At 31.4% G+C, this 26231-nt stretch overlaps 2 protein-coding genes across 4 annotated transcripts; one reads left to right on the forward strand and one right to left on the reverse strand.

Annotated features, from left to right (window-relative positions):
* Positions 1–231: 231 nt before the first annotated feature.
* Positions 232–7368, forward strand: LOC115883724 (pyruvate dehydrogenase E1 component subunit alpha, mitochondrial-like). 2 transcript variants are annotated; one of them, XM_030902141.1, is made up of 9 exons: positions 232–384; positions 443–550; positions 648–707; positions 893–1066; positions 1124–1342; positions 5571–5742; positions 5810–5990; positions 6056–6200; positions 7173–7368. In XM_030902141.1, exons 2-9 carry the CDS (start codon positions 521–523, stop codon positions 7359–7361), a joined length of 1170 nt encoding a protein of 389 aa, XP_030758001.1. In that variant the 5' UTR covers positions 232–384; positions 443–520; the 3' UTR covers positions 7362–7368. The 2 variants fall into 2 exon arrangements, with proteins under 2 accessions (XP_030758001.1, XP_030757994.1); XM_030902134.1 differs by lacking the exon at positions 443–550 and having other exon boundaries at positions 232–407.
* Positions 7369–8163: 795 nt separating this feature from the next.
* LOC115883738 lies at positions 8164–26163 on the reverse strand. 2 transcript variants are annotated; one of them, XM_030902149.1, is made up of 12 exons: positions 25865–26163; positions 25279–25810; positions 24971–25228; positions 24664–24921; positions 24213–24612; positions 21025–24144; positions 20864–20972; positions 18799–18896; positions 15069–15350; positions 10773–10943; positions 10456–10707; positions 8164–8468 (listed from the first exon to the last, which is right to left on the reverse strand). In XM_030902149.1, exons 1-12 carry the CDS (start codon positions 25933–25935, stop codon positions 8317–8319), a joined length of 5703 nt encoding a protein of 1900 aa, XP_030758009.1. In that variant the 5' UTR covers positions 25936–26163; the 3' UTR covers positions 8164–8316. The 2 variants fall into 2 exon arrangements, with proteins under 2 accessions (XP_030758009.1, XP_030758014.1); XM_030902154.1 differs by lacking the exon at positions 24664–24921.
* Between the last annotated feature and the right edge of the window lie 68 nt (positions 26164–26231).

Raw genomic sequence — 26231 nt, forward strand, 5'->3', positions numbered from 1 at the left:
TTTAATACAATGTTTATTTACATTGGTGACCAAAAATAACCAGAAATAAGTTTTTAATTTTTTTTCCTAATTTTAAAATATGTAAATAGACGAAATTTCGCGATTTTTCACAAGATCTGGATTTTTTGTGAACTTAAAGGAATATGAAGGTTTTTTTAATTCTTAATCTAAGATTTTAAACATAGATTTTAAAGCTGCGTTGAAGGAATTCGCTCGAAAATTTCTGGCAACACTGGCTGTCAACTACTCAACCTTTAACACCACACGTTGATAACTTTTAAATGACCTTTTTAAAATAACTATTTATTTTTCTTTTTATAAACCCTCCCAGCGTTGTTAAAGAAAGATCCACGAAAATGCTTCCTGTGTGCGTCAGACAAGTTTGTAAGAAAACCGTTCCAGCAAAAGTGAGTAATTTTCTTATGTTCTGTCCATATTTTAGATTAAGCTGGGTTTATAGACTTATTAACCAAATAGGAAGTACAAAAAATAATAGAAAATAAGCTAAAGTGGATGCAGCATGGCTAAGAGAGTTTCTAAGTATTTAAATGTAATAAAATTTGCTTAGTTTTTTTAATATAGGATTACATAATAGTTTGAGGTTATATTAGGATATATTTAAGAAATTTAATTTATTGTTGTTTCAGAAAGCCCTAGGATTAATTTCCAAGAATGCATATACTACAGAAGCCTCTTTTGATACTGCGGTATGTATGTTCTAATCTTGTTCTAATCAATATCCAAATGATATCACTAAAAAATAAAATTTTATATCATGTAAGAGGGATGGTAATGCCTATTTTTATTTGAATATTTTTGCTATTTTGGGTATTTAAGTGCTAAATATATAATTCATTTCAGGGAAATAATATTTTTCTATGTTTAATTTTAGAATTATAAATTGCACAAACTGGAAGAGGGCCCTTCGACTCATGTAACCATTAACAAACAAGAAGCTTTAACCATATACACTCAGATGCACACTATTCGTCGTTTAGAAACATCAGCTGGTAATTTATATAAAGACAAAATTATTAGAGGATTTTGTCACCTTTATTCTGGTCAGGTATAGTATTATAACAATTTCAATTGAATATAATTTTATGAATACAATAATTCTCAGGAAGCTGTTGCTGTCGGTATTAAGCACGCTTTACGTCCTCATGATGGTGTTATTACTTCATACAGAGCTCACGGATGGACCTACATAATGGGCGTACCTTTAGTAAATGTTTTATCAGAACTAACAGGTAGACAAGGTGGATGTGCTAGAGGCAAAGGAGGATCTATGCACATGTACTGTGAAAACTTTTATGGTGGAAATGGTATTGTGGGAGCTCAGGTATTATACCTTTTATATACATAGTTTGATCAAATTATATTTCACTATATTTCTAATTAGCTTTATAGTAACATTTAAGACATTCTATTCAATTATTTACTGTTCTTTAATCACATGATAATAGTTTAGTCTGGAATAATTGTAATTATAAAACTTTTTCTGATGAACAGAATGTTTTCTGTTTACATTCTTTTATGTTTATCCTAGTGATAAAGAAAAAGACACTGACACTTGTATTTATGCCTCATTTCTATCTAATACAGTTTATCTTCTAGAATAAAAACAAGCTATTTTTATGTCCCCAGGATTGTCTTTACAAGAGGGAAAACTTTTTTATTATTGGCATTTTAAGAAAAAAGCATTCTTCATTCTTCACAAAAAATTTGTTTGTTTTAAAATAGTTAATCCCATTTATAGTTTTCCAAATGTCCATACCGATTTAGAGAAAATTTAAAAAAAAAAACATGAAAATGTTGTTGAATTTTTTTTAAGTTCTAAAAATCAAAACGCGTTTCTGTGGTAATATCATTTTGTTTTCATTCTTTGATAGAGTATTATCAATTATATTTTATTATAATTATAGAATTTTAATTAACGTCATTAACGTCAACGAACAATCAACAAGTCAGGGTGCATCCATGCATATTTTTATTTTGCACGACAATTTGACGTCACATATGTATCGTTGGTTGCATAAAACTCACTAAAAAAGACATCCAAATTCGATTTTATTTTAAAAAACAAAAGATTCACCACCAAAAAAGGCAAAAAAGGCTAACTAAAGCAACCAATACTCATTCGTGCAACTTTGTGTTGATAGACAGTCAATTTTTATAAGCAAGAGCCTCGGCTACTATCAAATATTCGCCACTGAACGTCAAACTGTCGTGCAAAATAAAATCATGCTGCATACATCCATCATACCATCCTAAAAAAAACGGAACAGCGTATCGGCGTAACGACCTTGAATAGATTTCCAGTAATTCTATTGGCTGAAATTTACAGATGAATTTTCGAAAATTTCAGCCAATAGAAGTGCTGGAAATCGATTCAAGGTCGTTACGCCGATACGCCGATCCTCTCTTTTTAGGATGGTGTATGCTTGCCACTAAAACTTATAATTGTTTTGAAGCGCATACGTTGTAGGGCGCTGCTATAACGGTTGCTAAGAACAATCGCCAAACAAGAACAGAAATAATTTTCTCTTGTCAAAGTCAAAATCCTTGTGTGAGTTTAATCACAAAACATCTTAGAACTTCATCTGTCATGTTAAGAAATTAAAGTAAATAAAAATGCGCCTCTCGTGTTTGTTCGCATACTAAAAATTTCAATTAATGTCTGTATATATTTTTAAAATATTTTTTAAATTTACATTTTTTTATTGACAAAAGAATTGCAGTTTTGTGGGTTCATAAATATGCGCCTCTCAGATTTTTGAAAAAATTCATGGCTTACTAGTAGTCTAATAGCAACGTTTTCGAGAAAGTATTTTAAGAAAGCTGGCTCTTTGAGATATCTGTTACTATGCTATCTGGAACCAGCATGCGGCATAAAATACTTTCTCGAAAACGTTGCTAGCTCTACTAGTAAGCCATGAACATTTAACCGACTCTCTATCTCCAGTAGTTTGCGAGATACCCATAGAGAACATCGTAGAAAACTCATCCTGTATGTATATTTGTCGTAGGTATGAAAAAAGTAAAATATAAAATGGACAAACGCTTACTTACATTGCAATAAAACTTCCACTTTTAGTTTTGCAATCCAAACGCCATATTTCTATTTCACAAATAAAAATATTCGACCGAAACTTAAAACCAAACCAAACCAAACACTAAAATCACTGAAACTTCTGCGGCTGACAACGAAAACTGAAAAATATAACAGCACTTCTTGTTTTGGACCTGCATATCAACATTACGCTGTACCATTATGTTTTTGTTTTTGAAATAATATAAAATATCTAATTATAACTTCTGAATTTTAATATTTTAACATGATTTTAACTATTTCTGACAATAACTAACTTTTTGTTATCAAGATGACATTTTAGACGACAACTGACATATATGTCATAAAATATTTTAATTTTAAATATGTATGCAATATAGGTAATTTAAATTATCTAATTATATAATGCAACTTTATACTAAGAAAACATTTATACATTCACAAAATACAACAAAGTCTAATAATATAGTTTAAAAACAATGAAAATTGAACTAAAATTAAAAAAGTTAAGCGCAACTCTTTGTGTCAAAATTTAGATGATTAAATTCAATTAAATTTTCGCAATTTTTACACTTTACACCATTTGATGACCAGTTTTCTACTCCCGTTTATTTCCATTACAGAAAAAGTTCTAAACGGGAATGTTTTGTGAGTTTAATTTAAATTTTATTTACTCAAAACCCGTGATAATTGTGAAAAAGTGGCATTAAAAATTAAAAACTTAAAAAGCTGTGTGAACTGCAAAAACCATCGCTGACGCCGTTTTTTCTCGATCATACGGTATTTCATACATGTCCTTATATAAAACACTCTATATTTTATTTATAAAATTCAAAGAAAATAATAAATTTGAATAAACAATATTTGGCGACATAATTCCGTAAAAAGCCGAACCGCTTCGAAATTATCAAAAGCTTTGGTGAGCGACCGTTGCAAGAATAGCGCCAAATAGTATTTACATTTTACATTGCCCTTATAGGTACTTTCCAATCTACACTTAAAAGTATAATTTTTGTAAGAAATGTATTTCTGTTTCTTTTTAATGTTTTTTTTGTAGTATTTGTTTTGTCGATATTAGACAAAGAAACGGGATTCGATTACAGGAAAGTTCACATATAGTTCTTCTGATATAAATATTCTCTATATGGCGAAACGCGATCTGCCAAAACAATGAAAATTGTTTATTTTTTTAATAAATACCGTATGATCGAATAAAAACGGCGTCAGCGATGGCTATGAAATGAAGATCGCTGGCATTTTGTATGTAAAATTATATGGGAAATGTTATTGATCTTCATTTCATAGCCATCGCTGACGCCGTTTTTATTCGATCATACATGCGATCATACAGTATAAGTTGTTATGGATTTAAATAATTGGACCATAGTTAAATCAAATTAATTAAAAGAAAATGTAATTTTAATTATTTGGACAGCTGATATTTCAATTTTCTAAATGGAGCAAAAATACTTTTTAACTAAAATCTTTTATTTTTGGGATGGCAGAAAAGTTAGGTCTGTCCAGTCCTTTGAATAAGAAGACTAAGGAAGGAGCATAATGCTATCCATGTATTCATGCATGGTGGGCGGAAAAGCCACCATAAAAGCTCTCTAGGGTGGGGATCCTTGACAGTTCTGTTTGACGATTCATTTGACACATTTGAATTTGATTTGAAATTTTGTTGATTTGTCAGTCTTTACGGAGCTTATTTTATGTTATTTATTATTTATTCTACTACTGATAGTTGTATAAAGGCAGTAAATCTAGATGGAAATTGTGGCAGAACTTAAATTAACAGTGACACTATCGCGATTTATCGAAAAAGACTCTAAAATAGTTGGTTGTGTAGCGTGCGGTAGATCTCGGCAAAAATTGAGTGAAATAATGGAACTTTTCGCTAGTAAGTGACTATATAATATACATACGTGTAGTAAACCGATCATTTATGAAATTCACTTAAATTAACTAAATTATTTATTTTTCTTGCATTTTAGCTTTTATTTATTACTTGTCAAAGATTAGATGTCAAAGAATTTAGATACGTTAATTTGACTTACCTGCTTCAGTAGCGTATCGGATGTTTGTGTTAATAAATACTTATTATAACTTATCTATTTTTATTAGAATTATATATTTTTATAACAATTTTAATAACTACCAACATTTATTCACAACGTAAAATAAAACAACAAATTATTGAGTCTACCCCACGCCTACCCTACATCATAGTTTAACATTTTTTAAATAAAATTAGAACGACACTGATAAACCGGAATTTAAGTCGGCCATATTTGAGGCCCATCGCGGTGTACCTAAGATTTTTGATATGCTCCTTCCTTAGTCTTCTTATTCAAAGGTCCAGTCTGTTAGTCAGGGAAGATTTTAATGAAAACCCTCAAAAAATGACAAACTGCATTTCACTTTTGAATTAAGATGACAGAAAACTCATGTATTCTCTCTTTGAATGATTTTACCAATTAATTTATATTTTTATTAGGCGCCATTGGGAGCTGGAATTGCTCTGGCAGCCAAGTACAAAGGAACTGATGGAGTGTGCTTCACATTATATGGAGATGGTGCCGCCAATCAAGGTCAACTTTTTGAAGCATTTAACATCACAAAACTGCTAGACACTCCTTGTATTTTTGTATGTGAAAATAATGGCTATGGTAAGTTCATCATTTGATTCACGTTATTAAAATAATTCAGTTTGTTGAAAATATATTACTTCATTAGGTATGGGTACAAGTACTGAGAGAGCTGCAGCAAGTACAGATTTTTATTCTAGAGGTGATTATGTTCCTGGTATTTGGGTAGATGGTATGGATGTTTTGGCTGTCAGACAAGCCGCTAAATATGCTGTGAACTACTGTGCTAGTGGAAAAGGGCCTATTGTTCTTGAAGTTGTCACATACAGGTGATATAACAAAAAAAAAACAACAAATATAAATAACATCGCTAACTTTAAATTTTCATTTGCAGATATTCTGGCCACTCTATGTCTGACCCTGGTACAAGTTACAGAACGCGCGAAGAGGTTCAAGAAGTTCGTCACAGTAGGGATCCTATTACTTCCTTCAAAGAAAAAATCCTATCCAGGAATTTAGTTACCCCTGAAGAAATTAAAGTATGTCGTTGTATTCAGTAATGTTATACCATAGTAGAAGGAAAAGAGTAGTTGCACTCTCCCAAATATTTTCTGCCAGTTTTTACAATCTGTCGAATATCGGCAATCTGTCCGTCGACCTGCGAGGTTCGAGCGTTGCATCCCAGCACAGAGACGGATTGACAAAAAAATGAGAGCCTTACTGTGTGCTGCTATTGGTAATAATTTGCTAGTACCGAAAAAAACTGGAATTCCTTAGAGGCATGGTACCGAAATAACGGGTTCCGAAAACCAGCTCCGGTTCCGGAAACGCTATAACGTACCATAACCGTGAATCCCCCTATACGGGGTGAGTCTTAAATAAGTGCAAATATTTTTAGGGGTAGTATATTTTGGCCCCAGAAATATGAGGATTTTAGTGCGCAATTTTTTTTTGAATAAAAATTTGGAAATTTGTTTAGTTTTTAGTTAAAAAACATAATTTCTTGATAATATGGTAACTAGGGTTCAGAACCGGAAATTCCCAAAGAACCGGGACTCGAAATTATTAATTCCCGGTTCTTTCGGTACCTTCGGGACTCGGCAAGCAAATTTTTACTCGATGATCAATTTTTTTTTTATTTTATTTTATTGTGAACTCATATTTTCCTAAATACATCTCTGTGAAACTATGGCGAGTGCCACGACTATACTTTGCCTAGTTATACCATGACTATACAGCTACGTCAGTGGTCAAGAGACGCGAGAACAAGCTCACAATATAGTGGCAGAAAAAAAACAAAAGATTTGACCAGGACTAAAGCTACTAGTTTCCTTATACTATGGTTATACAATATGACAGAAAACCAACCGCGATGGCTATAAAATGAAGATCGCTGTCATTTTACATGTAAAATTATATGGGGAATGTTATCGATCTTCATTCCTAAGCCAACTGGACGCCGTTTTTTTCAATCACACGGTATTTTAACGGTATTAATTCATATTTTTTAGGAAATTGAGAGTAAAATTAGAGCCGAAGTCGATGACGCTACAAAGAAGGCCAAAGCCGACAAAGAAATAGGAATGGATGAAATCGCAGGCGATATTTATTGTAACAACTTGGAACATCCTATTAGAGGCGTATCTATATTCCAAAACTTCACACACAAAAGGATCGGACCTGCAGTCAATCATAACTAAAACAAAATAGGAAATATTTTGAATGGAAACTAATTCGAAACAAACGTGAAAAACACCTTTTAAACGACCTGCAACTTTGTAAATATTTTTTGTTGATATTTATTTTAGTAAGGAAAAATCAGTTCTAGAAATATCATTCCTAATTTTGTATCTCAGGTTATATTACTTTGCAATATTTTTCATAATTGCATAACTTGTTTATTCATGCATTAAGTTGTTAAGTGTCAAATTATAATTTTATTTTTGTTTATTATATTTTAATTGTTTATAAAATAAAAACATTATTCATTGAAACTTTGTATTACCGGTTTTTAGCCGACCATACCAATAGGTACGGTAGGCTATTAGGATCGGCAAAAAAAAAGTTTTTTTAATTTCACTCAAAATGTGTTATTTGGGTCATAAATGACCTAAATACAAAATATTTTCGTGGTGTCTGTCTGCCGTCTGTAACACGATAACTCAAAAACCGCTGAATCGATTTTAACCAAATTTGGCACAAAAATACTGTGGCACCCGAGAATCTGGCCATTAGTTTTTGGTGGGGGTGGGGAGTTGGTAAGGGGGTATAGGAGGGGGTTAAAAATTTAAATAAATCGTAACTTCAAAATTACAGTAGCTCGCGAAACGCGGTTTTCAAATTAAGATTAGTAATAATATTTGCAACAAAATTTGTAATAACATCAAAATCAGTCAAAGTCGCAGTTTTCGAGATATTAACATATTTTAGTATGGGCGGCTATACGTGCCTCCCGGCGCCAATTTTTTTATGTAAATTATTGTACAAAAATGTACACGAAAAAGAAACTTAGGTATATATTTTTTTTGAAATTGAGTAATATATACAATGGTACATAAACGCTAAGTAATGTTAGAATTTTCACTTTGGTAATCTAAAATTTACAATTAAATCACATATTGTTTTGTGTTTACTTAACCAACAATAATTTAGTAACTAGTCTTTATTGCTACTACTTTCCCTTAAATTTAAGTTTTTATTAAGTTCCAGTTCTTTAGACGTCTTCTGATTTTTCTTCTTCTCAGATTTTCTAGGTAAAATACCTCGAGCATATTTGATGCTTCTTCTTGTAACTGGATCTAAATCACCTAAAACAATATAAAATATTAATATAAGACATGTACGGGGTTTGTCAAAAAGTTATATTTACGTTATATACGGCGTCCATTTTGCTGGTAAATGACGATCGATGACACTTCCCATATAAAGTGACATTGATCGTCATTTCGTAGCCATCGCTGACGCCGTTTTTTTTTTCGATCATATTGTACTTATAAATTAGTAGTGGGAACTATCGAATGAATACTATCGAAACATTCGATAGTTGCAATTCATTCGAATAATTCGATAGCTAGTAAGAAAACATTCGTCGAAAACTATTCGAATAAAAATTATCGAATAGATGCGTCATCTGCCTTGAAATATTGTATTCTAGTAATTCGGCAGCAAAAACCATTTATTTATAAAATTCATTCATTTATCAAATTCATTTATTCATCAGGATTGATTTTAATGAAATATAAACTGGATTTTAGTTGTCGTCCGGCGACGTAGGTTCCTCCTAGAAACCCGACAGCGGTCGGTGGCAATGCTATGAAAGAAGCCGGCATCTTTGATTTTTTACGGAGTCAAATAAAGATAAGGACACATTATTTTTTTTATTGAGGTGCTAGTATTTACACAGAAAATACATTATGAAGGGCGCTGTTGCCATATATTCGTATTAGTTGGTATTAGCAAAGAATATTATTCTTTAGGATTAGTTAGTTAGGGATAGTATGTCTAATGTTTTGCATTTTTTTTATTAATATTCTGTTATTACACTGCAATAATACTTTTTATTTTGGATGTAGGAAAATGATTTTTAATGTTTTTAAGCAAAGACTGGTTTAATAAATAATAATAACAGTAATAATTTGTTATACCTATTAACAACAAAATTTAAAATCATTTAATAATATAAACATTTTGTTTAAGTAGTAGCAAAATATAAACAACAAATAGAAGTCAAAAGTATTTATATTAGATCCTATTTAAAAATAATATGGTCTCTAAATGGCAACGTTGGTTTATTAAATAATAATAGTTACAGAACTAATTTGTTATATTAACAACAAATTTTAAAATCATGAAATATAAACATTTATTAATTTTCGAAGCATGCAGTGTAATGGAAGGAAGATATAAATAAAAAATTAGAAATCAAAATTATTTATATTACTTTTTATTACTTTATATTACTATTTAAAAATAATATTTACTTTTACTGGCATTTACTTTAAAAAATAAATGAAATATTTCTTCGCAAAAAACTACATGTAAGAGAATTAGCATAAACAAAATACAAACATTGTTAACTTTTTTTTTAAATTGGCACGTGTAAAACTTTCAATTTAATTTTCTCATCCCAAAATTTGAGTTCAATAACCCCCCATTTACTTAACCACATTACTTAAATATGATTATTAAGTTCAACTAATTCATATTATTAAAACATCCAAAATACAAATATGTATTTTTAAAATTAATTGTAAATTCATCTCATCTCTCTTAAAAATTGTTTTTCCCTCCAAAATTTCCCATTAAAAAAATGCAATCTAATCTAACCATAATATACCATATAAAATTAAATAATTGAAACATCGGGCTACGGAAAATCACACAAATTTTCGGAAAAATTTTGACCACTTCGCACACAATCGTCAATTAAAAAAAACTACTATTTTAGTATTTTAAATATTTTAATAAACGCAAAAATAGCATAGTATTTACAAGGCGAAGTTATAAAAATTTGGAAGAACTAATAATGCACTGACGCACACAAAAATCAAACGAATACTAAATTTCATTTATCAAAAACATTTGATAGTCATGGCTCGTGGCGCAACGATAACCATTTAGTCGCACGGCGAGGTTGTCACTTATGCTTTAGTATACAAATGAATGAATGATTTTATTCGAATAAAACCATTCGATAGTTGAAATCATTCATTCAGTAACCATTCGATAGTCTAATTCATTCGATAGTTCCCATCGCTATTATAAATTAATATACTACAGTAAAACGCTACTTACCATTACCAAGATTTTCCAACCACTGGTCCATTTCTGATATCACTTTCCAATCTTCTGTCTCATATTTGTTCAGTCCGCAACATATATTTGCAAGTAATATTAATATCGTTCCTTTTAAATTTACATTTGAATCAGGTATTTGATCGAACAACGGAAGAAGACTATCTTTTATCTTTTGGTGAACCCATCCTGTCGGTTTATTTTTAAGAAATACTAGCAAAGTAAAGTCAGATAACCTTTTGGAGGGACATCCTAAAAGAATATAAAAATTATGAAGCGGATTGAAGAAATAATGGAAAAATCAATATAATGCTTACTGATATATTCTACTAGTATATCTCGAAAAATGTCTTCACAACTATATCGCTCACGAGGATATCCAAAATATTTCTGTAATAAGTCCTTCAATGGGGCAAAATTGTACCCCGGTTCATTCAAACCTTTTAAATAGCAAAGCTGAACTATTACTTTAGCTATAAGATTGTGATCTAGAAACAAAATAAGACTTTATTTATTATTAAATTTTTCATAACATAGACAGCAAAATTGCCCAACTATAATCAAACAATACTACACTGATTTATTTAAATTTATGTAAAAGTTTTATTATACAGCGAGAAAATATCTTAGATTAAGAATAAAAATATATATTGTCAAGGTGTATTACTGGTTGCATAACTGCATACTGCTAAAAAATCGCAACGTGCATTGAGGAACCTGGCGCATCCGCCAGAAAGTAAAGAAAATTATAGAATTCTTTAGAAAAATCTAGAAACAACCGCCAGGGGGTATATAAGGCCCGCGCTTTGACAGTTGGACAAGTTTGAAGTTTGAAGCCCGAAGTTTGAAGTCTAAAGTCTGAAGATAGTCTGAAGTTTGATAATACCGCGAAATACCGTTAGAGTAATAGTAGTTGCATAAGTTGTGTTGTAAATAGTATAAGTTGTGTGTACAGAGTGAAACAAATAAATTCGTTAAGTATTTTATCGTGAGTTTAAATAGTGGACCCACGGAATCCGTAACAATTGGTGTCGGAAGTGCGATTCAAGAGGATTTTAAGAAGAAATTAAGTGGATTGGACGATTTTTACACCGAATTTGGGAATTTTTATGGTTGGTACGAGACAGCAAGCGAAGAAAATGGAGGAAGTAAGCAAACTATTGGGCGATTTTATGGAGAATATGAGAAGAGAGAAAGCTGAAGAACAAGAAAGACTACGTAAAGATAAAGAAGAGGAAAAATTACAACGACAACAAGAAAAACAAGAAGAACAGGACCGGCTTGAAAAAATTTTCCAAGATTTGAAAATTCAACAACAAGACAAAGAAGAAGAACAGGACCGGCTTGAGAAAATTTTAGGCAATTTAGAAATTCGTCAGAAGAATGAATGGAGGGAAATTTTAGAAGATATAGAAACGCGCCGCCAGAAAGAAAGACAAGAAGATCAGGACCGTCTTAAGAAAACTTTAGAAAATCAAGAAATTCGACTTCAGAAAAGCTTGGGGGAACAGCAACAAGCAATGTTGGAAGTACGTTGCCAGGAACAGCAGAACCACTTCCAAGAAGCCGTAGAAGATCTTGAGGAACGCCTTCAGCAGAAGATAGAAAGATTGGAGATGGACCTACAGAAGACCAAGGCACAAGTAAGAACATCTGGCGTTCAAGGAACTGCGAACCTTAAGGCCCCAACCTACAATGGACAAACCACCTGGACTATGTACCACCGCCAGTTTGAAGCAGCCGCCGCTGCCAACGGATGGACCGACCAGGAGAAAGCAGCGGCACTTGTCATCGCGCTGCATCGAAGATTTTATTTGGTCGAGAATTACGGTTGCCTTGTGACTTGGTGTTCGGATCACCAGACGACAGCACCACGAACGTAGAGGACTACGTGGATGAACTGAAGGAAAGGTTATTGGGAATTCATAAGGCCGTGAGAAGTAAGATTACGCTAGCCAGTGACCGGATGAAAGCTCGTTACGACCTCAGAGCTCGGGATTTCAACAAGACGATAGGGTATGGTTGTATAACCCACAGCGCAAGAAAGGAAGGTCCCCAAAGTTAACTCCAGCATGGGAAGGTCCTTATACAGTCATCAAGAGGATAAATGATGTTGTGTACCGGATTCAACGCAGCCCTAGAAGTAAGATGAAAGTAGTTCATCTGGATCGATTGAAGAGATACCAGACAGGAAACCTTGATCGGGACGATCAAATTTGAGAAGGGGGCAATGTCAAGGTGTATTACTGGTTGCATAACTGCATAGTGCTAAAATCGCAACGTGCATTGAGGAACCTGGCGCATCCGCCAGAAAGTAAAGAAAATTATAGAATTCTTTAGAAAAATCTAGAAACAACCGCCAGGGGGTATATAAGGCCCGCGCTTTGACAGTCGGACAAGTTTGAAGTTTGAAGTCCGAAGTTTGAAGTTTGAAGTCTAAAGTCTGAAGATAGTCTGAAGTTTGATAATACCGCGAAATACCGTTAGAGTAATAGTAGTTGCATAAGTTGTGTTGTAAATAGTATAAGTTGTGTGTACAGAGTGAAACAAATAAATTCGTTAAGTATTTTATCGTGAGTTTAAATAGTGGACCCACGGAATCCGTAACAATATGTACTTATACCGGCTGTTTTTGGTAGATCTCTATAAAAGAAATAAATTTTCTCTTAACGGGTTTTCAAATAAATCCAAAATAGCCGAGTTAAATTGAAAATTTAAAAAAAAGTTTTTATATTTTTTTCTTAAATATTAAGAACCACTGTTATTTTTATTTACCACTGTTTCTGTTCCTCTAAATTTAATCTACTACCTATGTTGCCATATTATAAAGATACCGTATGATCGAGAAAAAACGGCGTCAGCGATGGCTATGAAATGAAGATCGCTGTCAATGTATATGTAAATTTATCAATATATATCAATATTATAAATTTTTTAATCGGTCGTCATTTTCCAGCCAACTGGACGCCATTTTTTTTCGATCATTCGGTATTATATTTTTTAACTGAAAACGGAAAAAATCGAAAAAATACCAAATTTTCAACACTTCTTTTTCACGGAAAAAAATCTCATGCGCGTTTCTGGCGTCAAAATATACCACCTCTAAAAATGCCTGTGTAATTCTAACAAAAAAAGAAAGTAAAAATCGAGCTATAATACCAATATCTACTGAAAAGAAAATTGGCACGCAAATGTAAAATCTAATTCTAACCAACTTTTTCCTTTGGTAGTTTGGTGCTTTTCGATATCATCTCATCTAATCCCACTTTTTACGTGTTTAAAGGACATTTTTAGTGAGTAGTTGTTATATGATAAATAATATGTCAAAAATTACTTTTTGATACTGGTTTGTATGTTTAAATAAAAAAATCCCATTTGTTATGAACTTTATAGAACGTTATAATAGTTGACTACCTACATAATATACAAAGTAATTATAATATTGATGTCCAACATAACTCAAAGGGAAATAACTAGTTTTTAAAAGTTATGTATAGTCTGTCCAACAAGAGAATATTTGAAAGTGATTTGTAACTTATAACTATGGAGTCACGGTTGATAGATTTATATTGGAGTGTAGAGATAAGGGGAAAGTATTAACTCTCTTCATTTAGAGTTACTGGATCGGAAAAAATTCTGTTCCCGTCGCGTCCGCTATTTAAACGTAACCTAACTTTGAATTTAAAACTTTGAAATTATTTTGTTTACTAGGTATTTTAAAACTAAAAGGCTAAAGTGCTTATTTCCAGTGCTTTATTGTTCAACGTCTGCCAGTGGGTTGAGGGCAACAAGCAACAAATTCTCTTAGAAGTCGTCATCTGCTGTAAACCTAAGCCTCTTTATAGGTTTCATAATATTGGAAGAGGTGGAATCCATATTTTGGGCCATATTTATTTAATTAAAACTAATCCCAGCTACTTAAATATCAAATTACCTAATAAAACTAAAGTAATAATTCAAAACAATTCAAACATAACCTAAAATAAAAGATCTCGCCGGCCGGCCCCGGTTGTCAAATACCGGCACATGCCCATTTAAGCAATTTTTAAACGTTATTTAGAAATAGCGCTTGGTGTAATTTATCCGCAAATTACGTCAGGCGGTAACGTTATTAGCGGGTGTTGCGTTAAAAATTGACTCGCGGATATCGTAACCATGAAAAGGTACGCGTAAATACTGCATTACGCTATTCGGTTTTCCGATATCTCTCTAATAACTGTGCCGGTCAGGCGCTGTGCACATTTTTAGAGGCCATAAGTGGGCGTGCTACGTGCGCAAACTAGCAACCTAACTAGTGCCCGATTCCGAAAATTGGAACCACGAAAAACAATAATGAAAAAACAAAATTTATAATCTGTATAATCTGTGCCTGTACCCTTCATACTTATAATTCAAAAGTAATTTTTTTCTATCAATTTCTCGTCTGTCGAAACGGCCCCTCCTCTCGCTGGATATACTTTAGTTTAGCTAACTATTTAAAACAGAAATCTTGTAAATTTGATAATATTTAACTTAAAACAGCTACAATTTGATTAATAAACGCTTCAGAAAAATAGTTAAAATTTACACAAACACAATAAGATATTTTTCAATAATAAAATAAAACCTAGTACCTGACACTTCAGACTCCATCGGTAAAACTTCTGCCCATATTGTCAATACTGTGAAAAGAATTGGCGGACCAAGATTTCCCATAAAATAAAATCCTTCACAAATGAACCTCCTCATTCTATTGATATCCTTTTTTAGTTTGCATATGGCGGTATATAAGCGGGCTATGGGTTGAACAATTTCAATACTAGAACGGTTTCTATTAAAAAGCATCTCTTCAGCGCCATCAAGGAACTGAATTAATATACCAGGATGAGTTGTTTTGTCCAACTTGGTCAAAAACCCTAATAAATAAAAAAGGCAATGAAATAAAAAAGAAAACATTAAAAAGATATAATGAACAAGAATAAAACTACTTCAAATGCTTCAGATTATTTCGATAGTCTTGTTTAAATGAATAATATGATACTAAAGACAATTACAATTTTTACATATTTATTCTGTTATGTTATACCCACTTTATGCACTAAATTCTAAGCGCTCTTTTACATAATTTCGAGTAGGTAACTTAAAACATGAATATTTCGACAATATACACTTTGATGCAAAAAAAACGGAAAAATTTTTCGTCAAGTTTAAAGTGTTATATATTTTTTTTTATTTTTAGCCCTTTTTCCTTGATTTTTTTAGCAAACTCTATATAAATATATCAACTTTAATTCGTAAACTCTTAGGTTATTTCAACTTTAGTATTTGACTTATTATACAGGGTAATGAAGTTCTTTTTTTCCCTACCTTTAAAACACCCTGGTACAGTAATTTCGTGAGCAAATTTTCCTAAAACATTATTTTTCGGCCAAAGTCATGTCTCATGAATATTTTGTTTTTTGACTTGCAAGACCAACACATGCCTTGGTTAATGTTTAAGAGCAAAATGGAATCTACCACAAGCACTTTGCAATTTTTTCCATTATCGTTACTTTTTGATGTTATTCTTCATAATGACGAGGTGGCTTTGATGACTATTGTTGTGTACGATTGAATAGAGTTCTTAGTGTTGAAGATTGTGCAAAATGCATTGGATCTTGTTGAAGATAGCCGGAATTATGAATATTCGCTTGGTCCTTGAAGAAGAATGGGAAAACATAACATAATATATTTGCAGCCTCATTGGCAGTATGAACCAACGTCTACGGACAGTTATAGCAGCCGAGAGGCGTATTTCCATAATATACCATGTAGAGAGCATAAGGTCTCTAAGCCCCGTCCCCAAGCTTAGTTCAACAGTGAAGATGTCTCTGACGCGGTATAAAATGGAATTGGGAAATGCGCCAAAATCGGGTATAATTCGTGTCGCATTACTGGCGTAACTTTTGATAGTATTAACAGTAATTTTCATTTACGTAAAATAGTATATATCTGTTCTTTATCATTAAATTAAAAACATAACTACAAATATAAAACAAAATATCAACAAAAACAACATTTTATTTATTAAATAATGTATAGTACCTATATTAATTTCTTTAAAATATAAGACACTTAAAGAAAAATAATAATAATAAACATTGCTATTTCCTGATGAACTGCAATGCTTAGTCTTAATTACAAGTAATAAAATAGTAATGTCTTTTGGCATTTGGGGTATTTTCGGTAATATTTTTGCTCAAGCACCATTTTTTCTTTTTTAGTCTGTTCTCTTCTGAAGGCTTTCCTGATGTGCCTTTTTTGAGAGCGCGAACCACAAGTTCTTCTGGATAAAGCTCTTGGTTGTACTTTAATACACTTGGTTTTTTTACAGTTTATTGTGATATTTGTAGAATTGTTTTTAACTGCCGCTCTGTATCAATATTTAATGATGTGACTATATTATTAAAGCGTGTTAATATTTCTAGCATCTGATTACTTTTCTATTTCTGTGTTAAACTTAGTATTTTTTCCATATTTGTTTTCTATAAAACATGCTGAGCTTCAAAACTCTTTTCTCTAAATCTTTTTTAACATAATCTCTAACACACTGTTTCCTGATGCACCTAATGCTTGTTTACAATTTGCGGTCGCAAACTGGCTAATTCAACGCAAAATACAAGAAGTGACTAAGAATTCACACGTGGTTTATATCACGTTGTAACGCTGAGAAGTCTACTCCATACTATACTGCATTTGCCGCCATTATCCTATTCCATTCTATACCGCGTTAGAGACATTTTCAATATGTCTTCAGTGCTGAAATAAGCTTGAGGGCGGGGCTTGGAGACCCTATGCTCTCTACATGGTATATTATGGAAATACGCAGCCGGGGGGGCTATACAAAATATTAGAGTATTTTTACAAGTTTCTTGTTTGTTTGTACCCTTAGTTATTACAGTTATGTTCTGTAATATCCTTGTTAGTTTTATTAGTGCCACTAATATTTTTTATTAAAACGAAGCCTACATCGTTACTTTTTAACGTTTTTTCAAATCTTAATAGGGCGTTTTCGTTGCTTTAAAAAAATTCAACGGTACGGTTAACGGATACGTAACCATAACCGCTATTTTGACAGATAAAAAAACATTTTTCGGACTTTCGGTTCATCGGTTCGGAGCCGACATACGATACGATAACCGAAAACTGACAGCTAAGCACAGCCCGTAGCGTAGTGTTTTGATTTTGGGTTTTTGTATTGTTGTTTGATTTGAAAGTGCTTTATATGACTTTATTGGGTATCGCTATATAGGATGGACAATTTAATTTTATTGGACTCGGATTTGGAGGATGCTATGCTGTTGGAAGGGTTTGAAAACAACATCGAATATCGAGCAGACTTTATGGGGAGTTCAACCTAGAAATATTATCTGACCAAGAGTGCAAAGCTAACTTCTGCTTTGAAAAAAAAGACATTCCTCGATTAGTTGAAGCACTAAGAATTCCCAACGAGTTTAATACAGATAAAATAAATAATCAAAACATAAACAAAATAGAATGATGTTAGGTTAGATCTGTATTCTTCAATGTTGTGTTTCTACAGCGCTAGTGCGCATGCGTACCGCTATGTTAACGGCTTTGGCTAACGTCCGTAAAATATCGGCAGCTAGCGGTTACGATATACGATAATCGAAATTGAAATGTCAAAGTTGTCAATTAGCGTTAACCGGCATTGCAATTTGTAAGCAACGAAAACTCCCTAATATAAGCCACCACGTGGTATTAAAAAATAACATCATAAAATAATGATAGTTGAAAAAATTGCAAATTGTTGGTGGCAAGTTCATTTTGCTCTAAAAAATTAACCAAGCATGTGTTGATATGAGTAAAAAAACAAAATGCTCAGGAGACATGGTTCTACTAAAAAAAATAATGTTTTTTCACTAAAAGTTTTTTATTACACAGGGTGTTTTAAAGTTAGGATAAAAAACAACCCTTCAATTAACCCTGTATAATCAGCCAAATACTAAAGTTTATAAATAAAGTATATGAGTATATTATAGAATAAAAGTTGATAGATTTATATAGTTTGCTAAAAAAATCATGAAAATAGGGCTAAAAATAAAACACTTTAAACTTGACCAAAAAAAAATCCGTTGCGTTTTTTTGCTTATCAGTGTATTTTGCGATATTATAGATTATATAATTCTTAAATGTATATCAAATAAAAAATAATTTAAAAAAATAGAAAATATGTAAGTGTAAGTCAAGTTCAGCCATTTCAGTGTTTAATTTGTAACTGACAAGACATAGATTGACCACCTACGTATATCTAAGCCATTTGAAAGAAGCCTTAGATCATACATATAATTTTTTCTGTCATACCTAACATTATACGTTGAGTAGGTGTCATAGCTGGACTTGGGGGATACAAATTATCAGCTTTGTCATGGTAATCCGTTGATAATTTACTTAATACTATCCTGAAAGTTAAAATATAAAATGTCATTGAACATAAATAATGTTTAAACCTTTCAGAGCTCATTGAAATTAAATCCGGGTTCTATTCCATTTTTCTCTACAAATAGTTACTATATATTTTCTTTAAATCTTAAATGCTTTAAGCCCCGTCTACCCAGAATCTGTCAGTCTTACCCGTTTAGTCAAAACATTGAGGTAAAACATTGTGTGTAGACGAAAAAAACGGACCGTTTTAAGGCAAATTTTAATGCAGCCGACATCCGACGATACGGTATCTATTAATTTTGTTGGTTAAATTTAAATACTTTGATTTGTTAGAATATTCGGTAGTTTTTAAATCTATCGCATGCTCATGTCTCCGTTTATCTGGTATGCGACCGTACATGCGGCAGTCGGCGATTTCCGAGCGCTCGTAATCGGACTTCACCTTTCCGTCCACACATGCGAGCATCGCCGAGCTCTGATAGTCACAACATAGAGACGAGCGCTCGTTCTCGTCGCCGAATTCAAACTTCCCCGTTCACACTAATCGGCGATCGGCGACGAGCGTTCGGACATCGGCATGCCGCAACCGCACATGCGGCATTTGGCGATATCCGATCAAGGCTTCGCCGATTACCTATGTGTGGGGAAGTCGGAGTTCCGCTCGTCTCTATGTTGTTGCTATCAGAGCCTGCATGTGTGGATGGAAAGGCGAAGTCCGATCACGAGCGCTCGGAGTTCGCTAAATGCCGCATGTGCGGTTGCGGCATAATACGAATAGTTTGTAAATGTAATTGTTCAAATTGAGTTGACTGGTTTTTGCACCAAATCCTTCATTTTTTTCCTCTCTTTAAAATGTAAAAATGATGTAAACTTACAAAAAATTATATGGATATAGACCATCTTTAATAAGCTATTTTTAAAAATATAATATTTTTGCAGTGTTACAAAATAATCTAATTTTTTATTATTTATATCTCTAAACACAATTCTTTAGAGATGACTATTACCAAACAAATAATGATAATGACTATTACCAAACAAATATTATTTTCACAATTGACTTTATACACTTTAAATATACACTTTTGTTGTAAAATTCCATGTTATTTTTTTCGACGGGGTTAAGTTTCGTTTTATTAAGACGGATTTTCTTTTCAAACGTCAAAAAAACATTAATTTGATTGACAATATAAAAAAGTTATTTTAACGCCTGGGTTGGCCTAGGTATCTTTTACGCCTAAGCATAAAAGTAAGAAAATATATTATTAAACTGGCATAGTTTTAACTCTGTCAGTTTAATGTTACTAACCATAGTTTCTCTATAAATAATTACTTACAAAGTATTACTTTTAATTTTTTTTATATTATTTGAGACGTTTAAAATTGTTTAAATAGTATATTATTTTATTAGATACAAAAATGATACTTTTTGTGGCGAGACTGTAAGTTTGACATTACAGCGACATACAAAAAGTCGTTTTTACTCCGAATAGAACATGCTATTTCTTTTCAAACGTCATAAATATTTTTTAAACAATTTTAAACGTTCCGAATAATATAAAAATATTTAAAAGTAATACCTTGTAAGTAATTATATATCGAGAAACTATTGTTACGCTTGTTGAATTTGACACTTTATGTCAGTTTAATAATATATTTTCGTACTTTCAATCTTATGCGTTAAAATGACTTGTTTATATTGTCAATCACGTCGCAAAAATTAATACTTTTGTGACGTTTGAAAACTGTTTCTATTCGGAGTAAAATTACTTTTTGTGCCTCGCCCGTAATGTCAAACGTACCAAAATTTGTGGCCTCGCCACAAAAAAGTATAATTTTTAATCCTAATAAAACAATATACTATTTTTGTTATAGAAAAAGAAAACTGTAAATCCAGTAACTATATTACTCCACTATTACCCTAAAGAAAACTACATATTTTAAAAACTAAATGGTTCTAAAAAGATATAAAATAAATACTTACTCTACTAAATATTTTACATCTTGATAAGCAAATTCAAGGGCAATTTCATTGAGTATTTTCTCCTCATTGGAAAAGAACATTAGCTTATCAATGAGTATTTTAACTTTACCTGAAAATATTTTTTTATAAAATTTCAATTTTACATTCTTTGTAATACTTACTAGGCGGTAATTGTAATGGCTTATTTATAGGTATTAATTTCGGTGTCTGACTGGAAGGAACTTCCATTATATCAGGCGATTTTGGACAATCTGGAATTTCCTCAATTTCTGTTTCGTTTTTTTCTGGTTGTGCCTCGATTCTTGTATCCATTCGCACTTCGGATTTCAAATTATCTGGTGATGAAGACGTGGTTTCATTCTGTGACTTGCAATTGTTCTTCCTCATATCTTGCATAACTCTGGTCAAAATGTCATCAGGCGTGTTGTTGCTACTCAGTTTTGACTCAATTTTTTTTTTCTTGGTGCTGAAACTTGACAATTCAACACCTCCAACTTCTACATCAGCATTGATTATCTTTGAAGGCTTTTTTAAACATGATACTTCATTGATATCACATTCAGAATTTGATTGTCTATTTATAACTTTACCACTTGAAATTAAAATATTTTGAATAATATTAATTTTTTTATTAGAATCCATATTTTTCTTAGCTCTCTCGTAATTAGCTGAAGATTTAGTTTTATTAATAGCTGCATTACATTTACTTTGTAAATATGGAATGCCTCTAATGTTGTTCAATATTTTCCTTTTTAAATTGGGTTTTATTTTTCCTTTTGCAATTTTCTGAGTACTCTGAATTTCTTTGTGCTCAGAACCTTCGCTGTCGCTACTGTCGGATATATCTTCTCCAAAAAGATCCTTCTTTGACAAAATCTTTTTGGTGCTTAAGCTATTATCACAAATATTACCTAAACTACTTTTATATTCATAATTACAATCATTATAACTATTCAAAGCCATATTGGAGTTAGATATCTGAACTATATTTAATTTAGTGCCAGTTTTAGATGCATTGTCATATTCTGATAAATTACTTTTACATATTACATTCTGATTCTCCTCTTCCCCTAGTAGGTCATTTCTGATTTCCCTTTTCCCTATTTCAAATCTTGTGTTTCCATGAATACCTTTCAAACCACTAGAATCACCTTTTCCTATGATATTATTTTCATATCTTAAGCTACTATCACAATTATTCAATACATTTCCATCTTTGCAATCATCTATTTGTACTTCCTTAAATGTATTATCAATTCTATGATCCTCACTCTCTGTAATATTATTATAGATTATGTTTTGAGAATCATGTAGTACAACAGTTGAAACATCACTGTTGATACTATTAATTGGAATGGTGGTGGGCAAATTATTTTGTTCCTTTTCAGTATCAGGCATTGTATCAGATATCTCAAGATTTTTATTTTCCTGTTCAGATTTTCTTGGACATCCCTTTTTTCTTTTTACCTTTTTATCATTGCTTTTATCATCAGACAGTCTGATTTTTCTTTTTGCTGCAAAAGTTCTAGAATCCAATCCATCTAACTTTGGAGAATCTTGTTTTTTAGCACTTAAAGGTATAAAACTAACAAATCTTTCTGGTGCTTTACGAACTCTTGAAGAATGTCTTCTCCTCTCAACACCTTGTGACTTCCCACTATCTTCAGACCTATTTTCATTTTCGCATGTCAATGGAGAACATTCTAATTGAGAAATATTAATATCTTTTAAGCTATAATTTAAATCTGCTGTTTGTATAGATAAATTAATTCTGGATTCATCTTGAATGCTTGATTCATATGAGTAATTATCATGATTCCTTGTATTTTGTTCATTTAAATTTGAATATAAATTACATACTTCTGGTGTACTCATTACTGAAATACTTTTTAAATCTGCTGTATGTTTTCTATCAGGAGTTAACATATTAATTTTTGAACAATTTGTTTGAGAAATAGTATCAGAAAAATTCAATGGCCAATAATTAGGAGAATTATCAGGGGTTTCTGCTCTAAATAATGCTTTTTCGGGACTACCTTTTGATGATGCAATAGGGCTTAACATACTAGGAACTTTATCAATCAAATACTCAACTTTTACAGGATTATTCTTGATCATAAAATCATGTACAAAGTTAGGTGAACTACTACTGTGAGGCTTTATCCGAGGTATACCTATATCAGACTCCCAAGTACATTCTTCTAGCTCATCTGTATCATTTTTAGATGTTGCAGTAACCAACCCTGAATCCACAATCACTTCTGATTCGCTTTCAAAGTTTGATTCACCTGCTGAATCATAATTTTGTCTTTTCGCAGCAGCTAGAAGTTTTTTGTTTCTACTTAAAATATCTGAAGATCTTTTAAATAACCTTTCTATTTCAGTCTCAGTCTCAGAAGTAAAATTAAATTCTGATTTTAATTTTGACCTTTTTTTTCTGCAACTTTCAAATGTTCTTTTTTCTTCTTGGTTCTGCACAAGCTTCTGAACACCGTTTAACAATTCTTTCATTAGATTTTCAGTACTAACATTATTTTTGTCGACAGTATTATTTTTAAATCCACCACTAAAGAATCCTAAAAATTCAGGTTCAGATTCGTAAGAAACTTTCCTTAGAAGAACATAATTATTTTCTTTTAAACAATTAGTGTTCCAGCAACAAATTTCTTCCTGAAAAACTTCGCCTTCATTTTTAGAAAGATCTGAAATTATAGTGCTATTTAAGCACCATCTATTTCTTTCCATAACAGGTGCAGAGTCATTTGAAATGGTAAAGGCTATATTGTTTTGCTGTAATGCACGTAAGGCCTTTAGAATTGTATCTGACTGATCTATATTTTGCATACCACACTTCTCCTTTGATGGCTTTATATATTTCAAATTTCTTTTCCTAGCTTTTACAAATACACCAGTATTAAAAGGAATCCAAAATTTCCTCCTTCTTTTTAGCTTTTTAGTGTTTAGTTTGTTTTTATAATCATGTATATTATTTAATGGTTTATTTTCTACGTTATCGTCCCTTGTCAAAGCATCATTTGTCCTTTTATTATTTTCGTCATTATGAGAAGGATGTTCATCTAGTTTTGAATCATTATTAAAATCAAACATTGCACTGCTTTGAATTTTGTCCCCAATATTGCTTAACATTTCTATAGGGTAGTTTTTCTCTACACAAGGAGTAGGTGGTGTAACAATAATATTTGGTATTTCTTTATCTCTTTCTATACTACGTTTAGAACTTAATTGTAAGGGTTGAATGTCATTTACTAATACAAGTTCATCTAAAATAAAGATATACAATCAATGCAACAAAAAAGTGTGAATACATTTAAAAAAAATATATACATACCTTCTAAAAATGTTATTGGAGATAAAGCTTTAGGCAAAATCATTTCTTTAAATATTACTTCTATTCCACCCTCTGGTTCATCATCAATATTAAGAGAGTTTTCTATGTACAGTGGAATATCAACTTGAATACCAGAGTCTTTTTTCATAACTTTTGTAATATTATTGAAATTGTCATCAGTTTGTACACAAAAGTCTCTCTTTTCAAGGTTGCATATTTTTTTATGGATAATTTGTTGCTTTAATTTGTCACATTCAATTTCTAATAAATGATATTTCTCAGTGACATCTCTTAATTTAGATACTTCAAGATTTAAAGTCTGTTCATATTTTTCTTTTATTGACTCCCAAGAATAATTACTTTCCTTCATTGCCACTAAACGAATGTCCATTTCATTAATCTAAAAGAACAAAATACTATATAAAGGTACAAGTAATGTTTTTTCTCTTACTTTTGTGATGTTATTAAAGTTGTCATCCGTTTGTACACAAAAGTCTCTTTTTTCAATGTTGCATAAGTTTTTGTGGATTATTTGCTGCTTTAATTTTTCACATTCAATTTCCAATAAATGATATTTCTCAGTGACATTTCTTAATTTGGATACTTCAAGATTTAGAGCCTGTATTTCATGTTCATATTTTTCTGTTATTGACTCACCAGAATATTTAGTTTCCTTCATTTCAACTATACGAATGTCCATTTCATTAATCTAAAGAACAGAAACTATATAAAGGTACAAGTAATGTTTTTTCTCTTACTTTTGTGATGTTATTAAAGTTGTCATCAGTTTGTACACAAAAGTCTCTCTTTTCAGTGTTGCATATGTTTTTATTGATTATTTGTTGCTTTAATTTGTCACATTCAATTTCTAATAAATTATATTTCTCAGTGACATCTCTTAATTTGGATACTTCAAGATTTATGGTCTGTATTTCATGTTCATATTTTTCTTTTATTGACTCACCAGAATATTTAGTTTCCTTCATTTCAACTAAACAAATGTCCATTTCATTAATCTAAAAGAATAAAAAACTATATAAAGCTACAAGTAATATTTTCCTCTTACCTTATTCTGCAAAAATATGATTTGAGTCTGTAGTTCTTCATTTCTTGATTTTGTTTCTTGTAAATTCTTCTCTATTTTACATTGTCTTTCTACTAAATCCTCGTTTTTTTCTATTAACAATCCATTTTTGATTTTTAGGTCTTTTTCAATATGTCTTAACTCCCTGCAAAGTTTTTTTAAATCTTTAACTTTACTAGTTGGACTTTTTAATGCTGACACAACTATCTCAGATTCGCAAGTACAATTTTTTAAAGATTCTTCTAATTTTCCAATTGCTAACTGGGAATCTATCAGAGTATGTTCATATTTATCTTTCAAATTGGCATATTCAGATCTCAATTGAGTTAACTCTTCCTTGTCTTTTTCATATTGTGGCTTAGTTGATACAATAACGAAATTCAGTCGCTCAATTTCTATCTTTAGTTTATTAAGCTCGTTATTACTTGCTTCATATTTGAGTTTAACGTTCCTAAATGCTTGTGTAGCTTTACCAAGCTTATCGCTTTTTTCTTTAAACAACAATAATAATTCGCTAAAAATTAAAAGAATATGTAGATATGTGTTTAATAAATGTCATTTTACTTACTTTGTTTTAATAATTTTTTCTTTAATTACGGAAAAATCTTGTATTTCAAAAGTTATTTCTTGGTTAGCCATTGCGGTAATTTTAACCTCAATTTTCGCAGTTTCGCACTTTAAATTGTGTGATTTATAAGCACAATACGAGTAATTTGTTCGCCAAACTTAAGAGTTTAGAATATTAAACCAATACGTAATAACCCATTGTAACTATATCAAATAGAAGATAATGAATTTATCGAAAAAACAGCGGCATTTTACGCGATTTTACTTTTAGGTTCTAGTAGATCAAATTGTTCGTAGTTCATTTTTACACCACGGAAACGACTTTTATTTCGATATATGGTATGAATTATCTACTTTATGATATATGA

Source organism: Sitophilus oryzae, unplaced genomic scaffold (assembly GCF_002938485.1).
Source record: "Sitophilus oryzae breed Bouriz unplaced genomic scaffold, Soryzae_2.0 scaffold_111_pilon_pilon, whole genome shotgun sequence".
NCBI lineage: Eukaryota > Metazoa > Arthropoda > Insecta > Coleoptera > Curculionidae > Sitophilus > Sitophilus oryzae.

What these genes read in the sequence shown, in the direction of transcription:
- LOC115883738 (XM_030902149.1), bottom strand. Translation starts at nt 25,935, where the DNA reads ATGGCTAACCAAGAAATAACTTTTGAAATACAAGATTTTTCCGTAATT. An exon ending in ACTTTAATAACATCACAAAA is followed by an intron (nt 24,613 to 24,663) that starts GTAAGAGAAAAA and finishes TTGTTCTTTTAG; the next exon opens with ATTAATGAAATGGACATTCG. An exon ending in TATACTAGTAGAATATATCA is followed by an intron (nt 10,708 to 10,772) that starts GTAAGCATTATA and finishes ATATTCTTTTAG; the next exon opens with GATGTCCCTCCAAAAGGTTA.
- LOC115883724 (XM_030902134.1), top strand. Translation starts at nt 357, where the DNA reads ATGCTTCCTGTGTGCGTCAGACAAGTTTGTAAGAAAACCGTTCCAGCA. An exon ending in GTCACCTTTATTCTGGTCAG is followed by an intron (nt 1,067 to 1,123) that starts GTATAGTATTAT and finishes AATAATTCTCAG; the next exon opens with GAAGCTGTTGCTGTCGGTAT. An exon ending in TTACCCCTGAAGAAATTAAA is followed by an intron (nt 6,201 to 7,172) that starts GTATGTCGTTGT and finishes CATATTTTTTAG; the next exon opens with GAAATTGAGAGTAAAATTAG.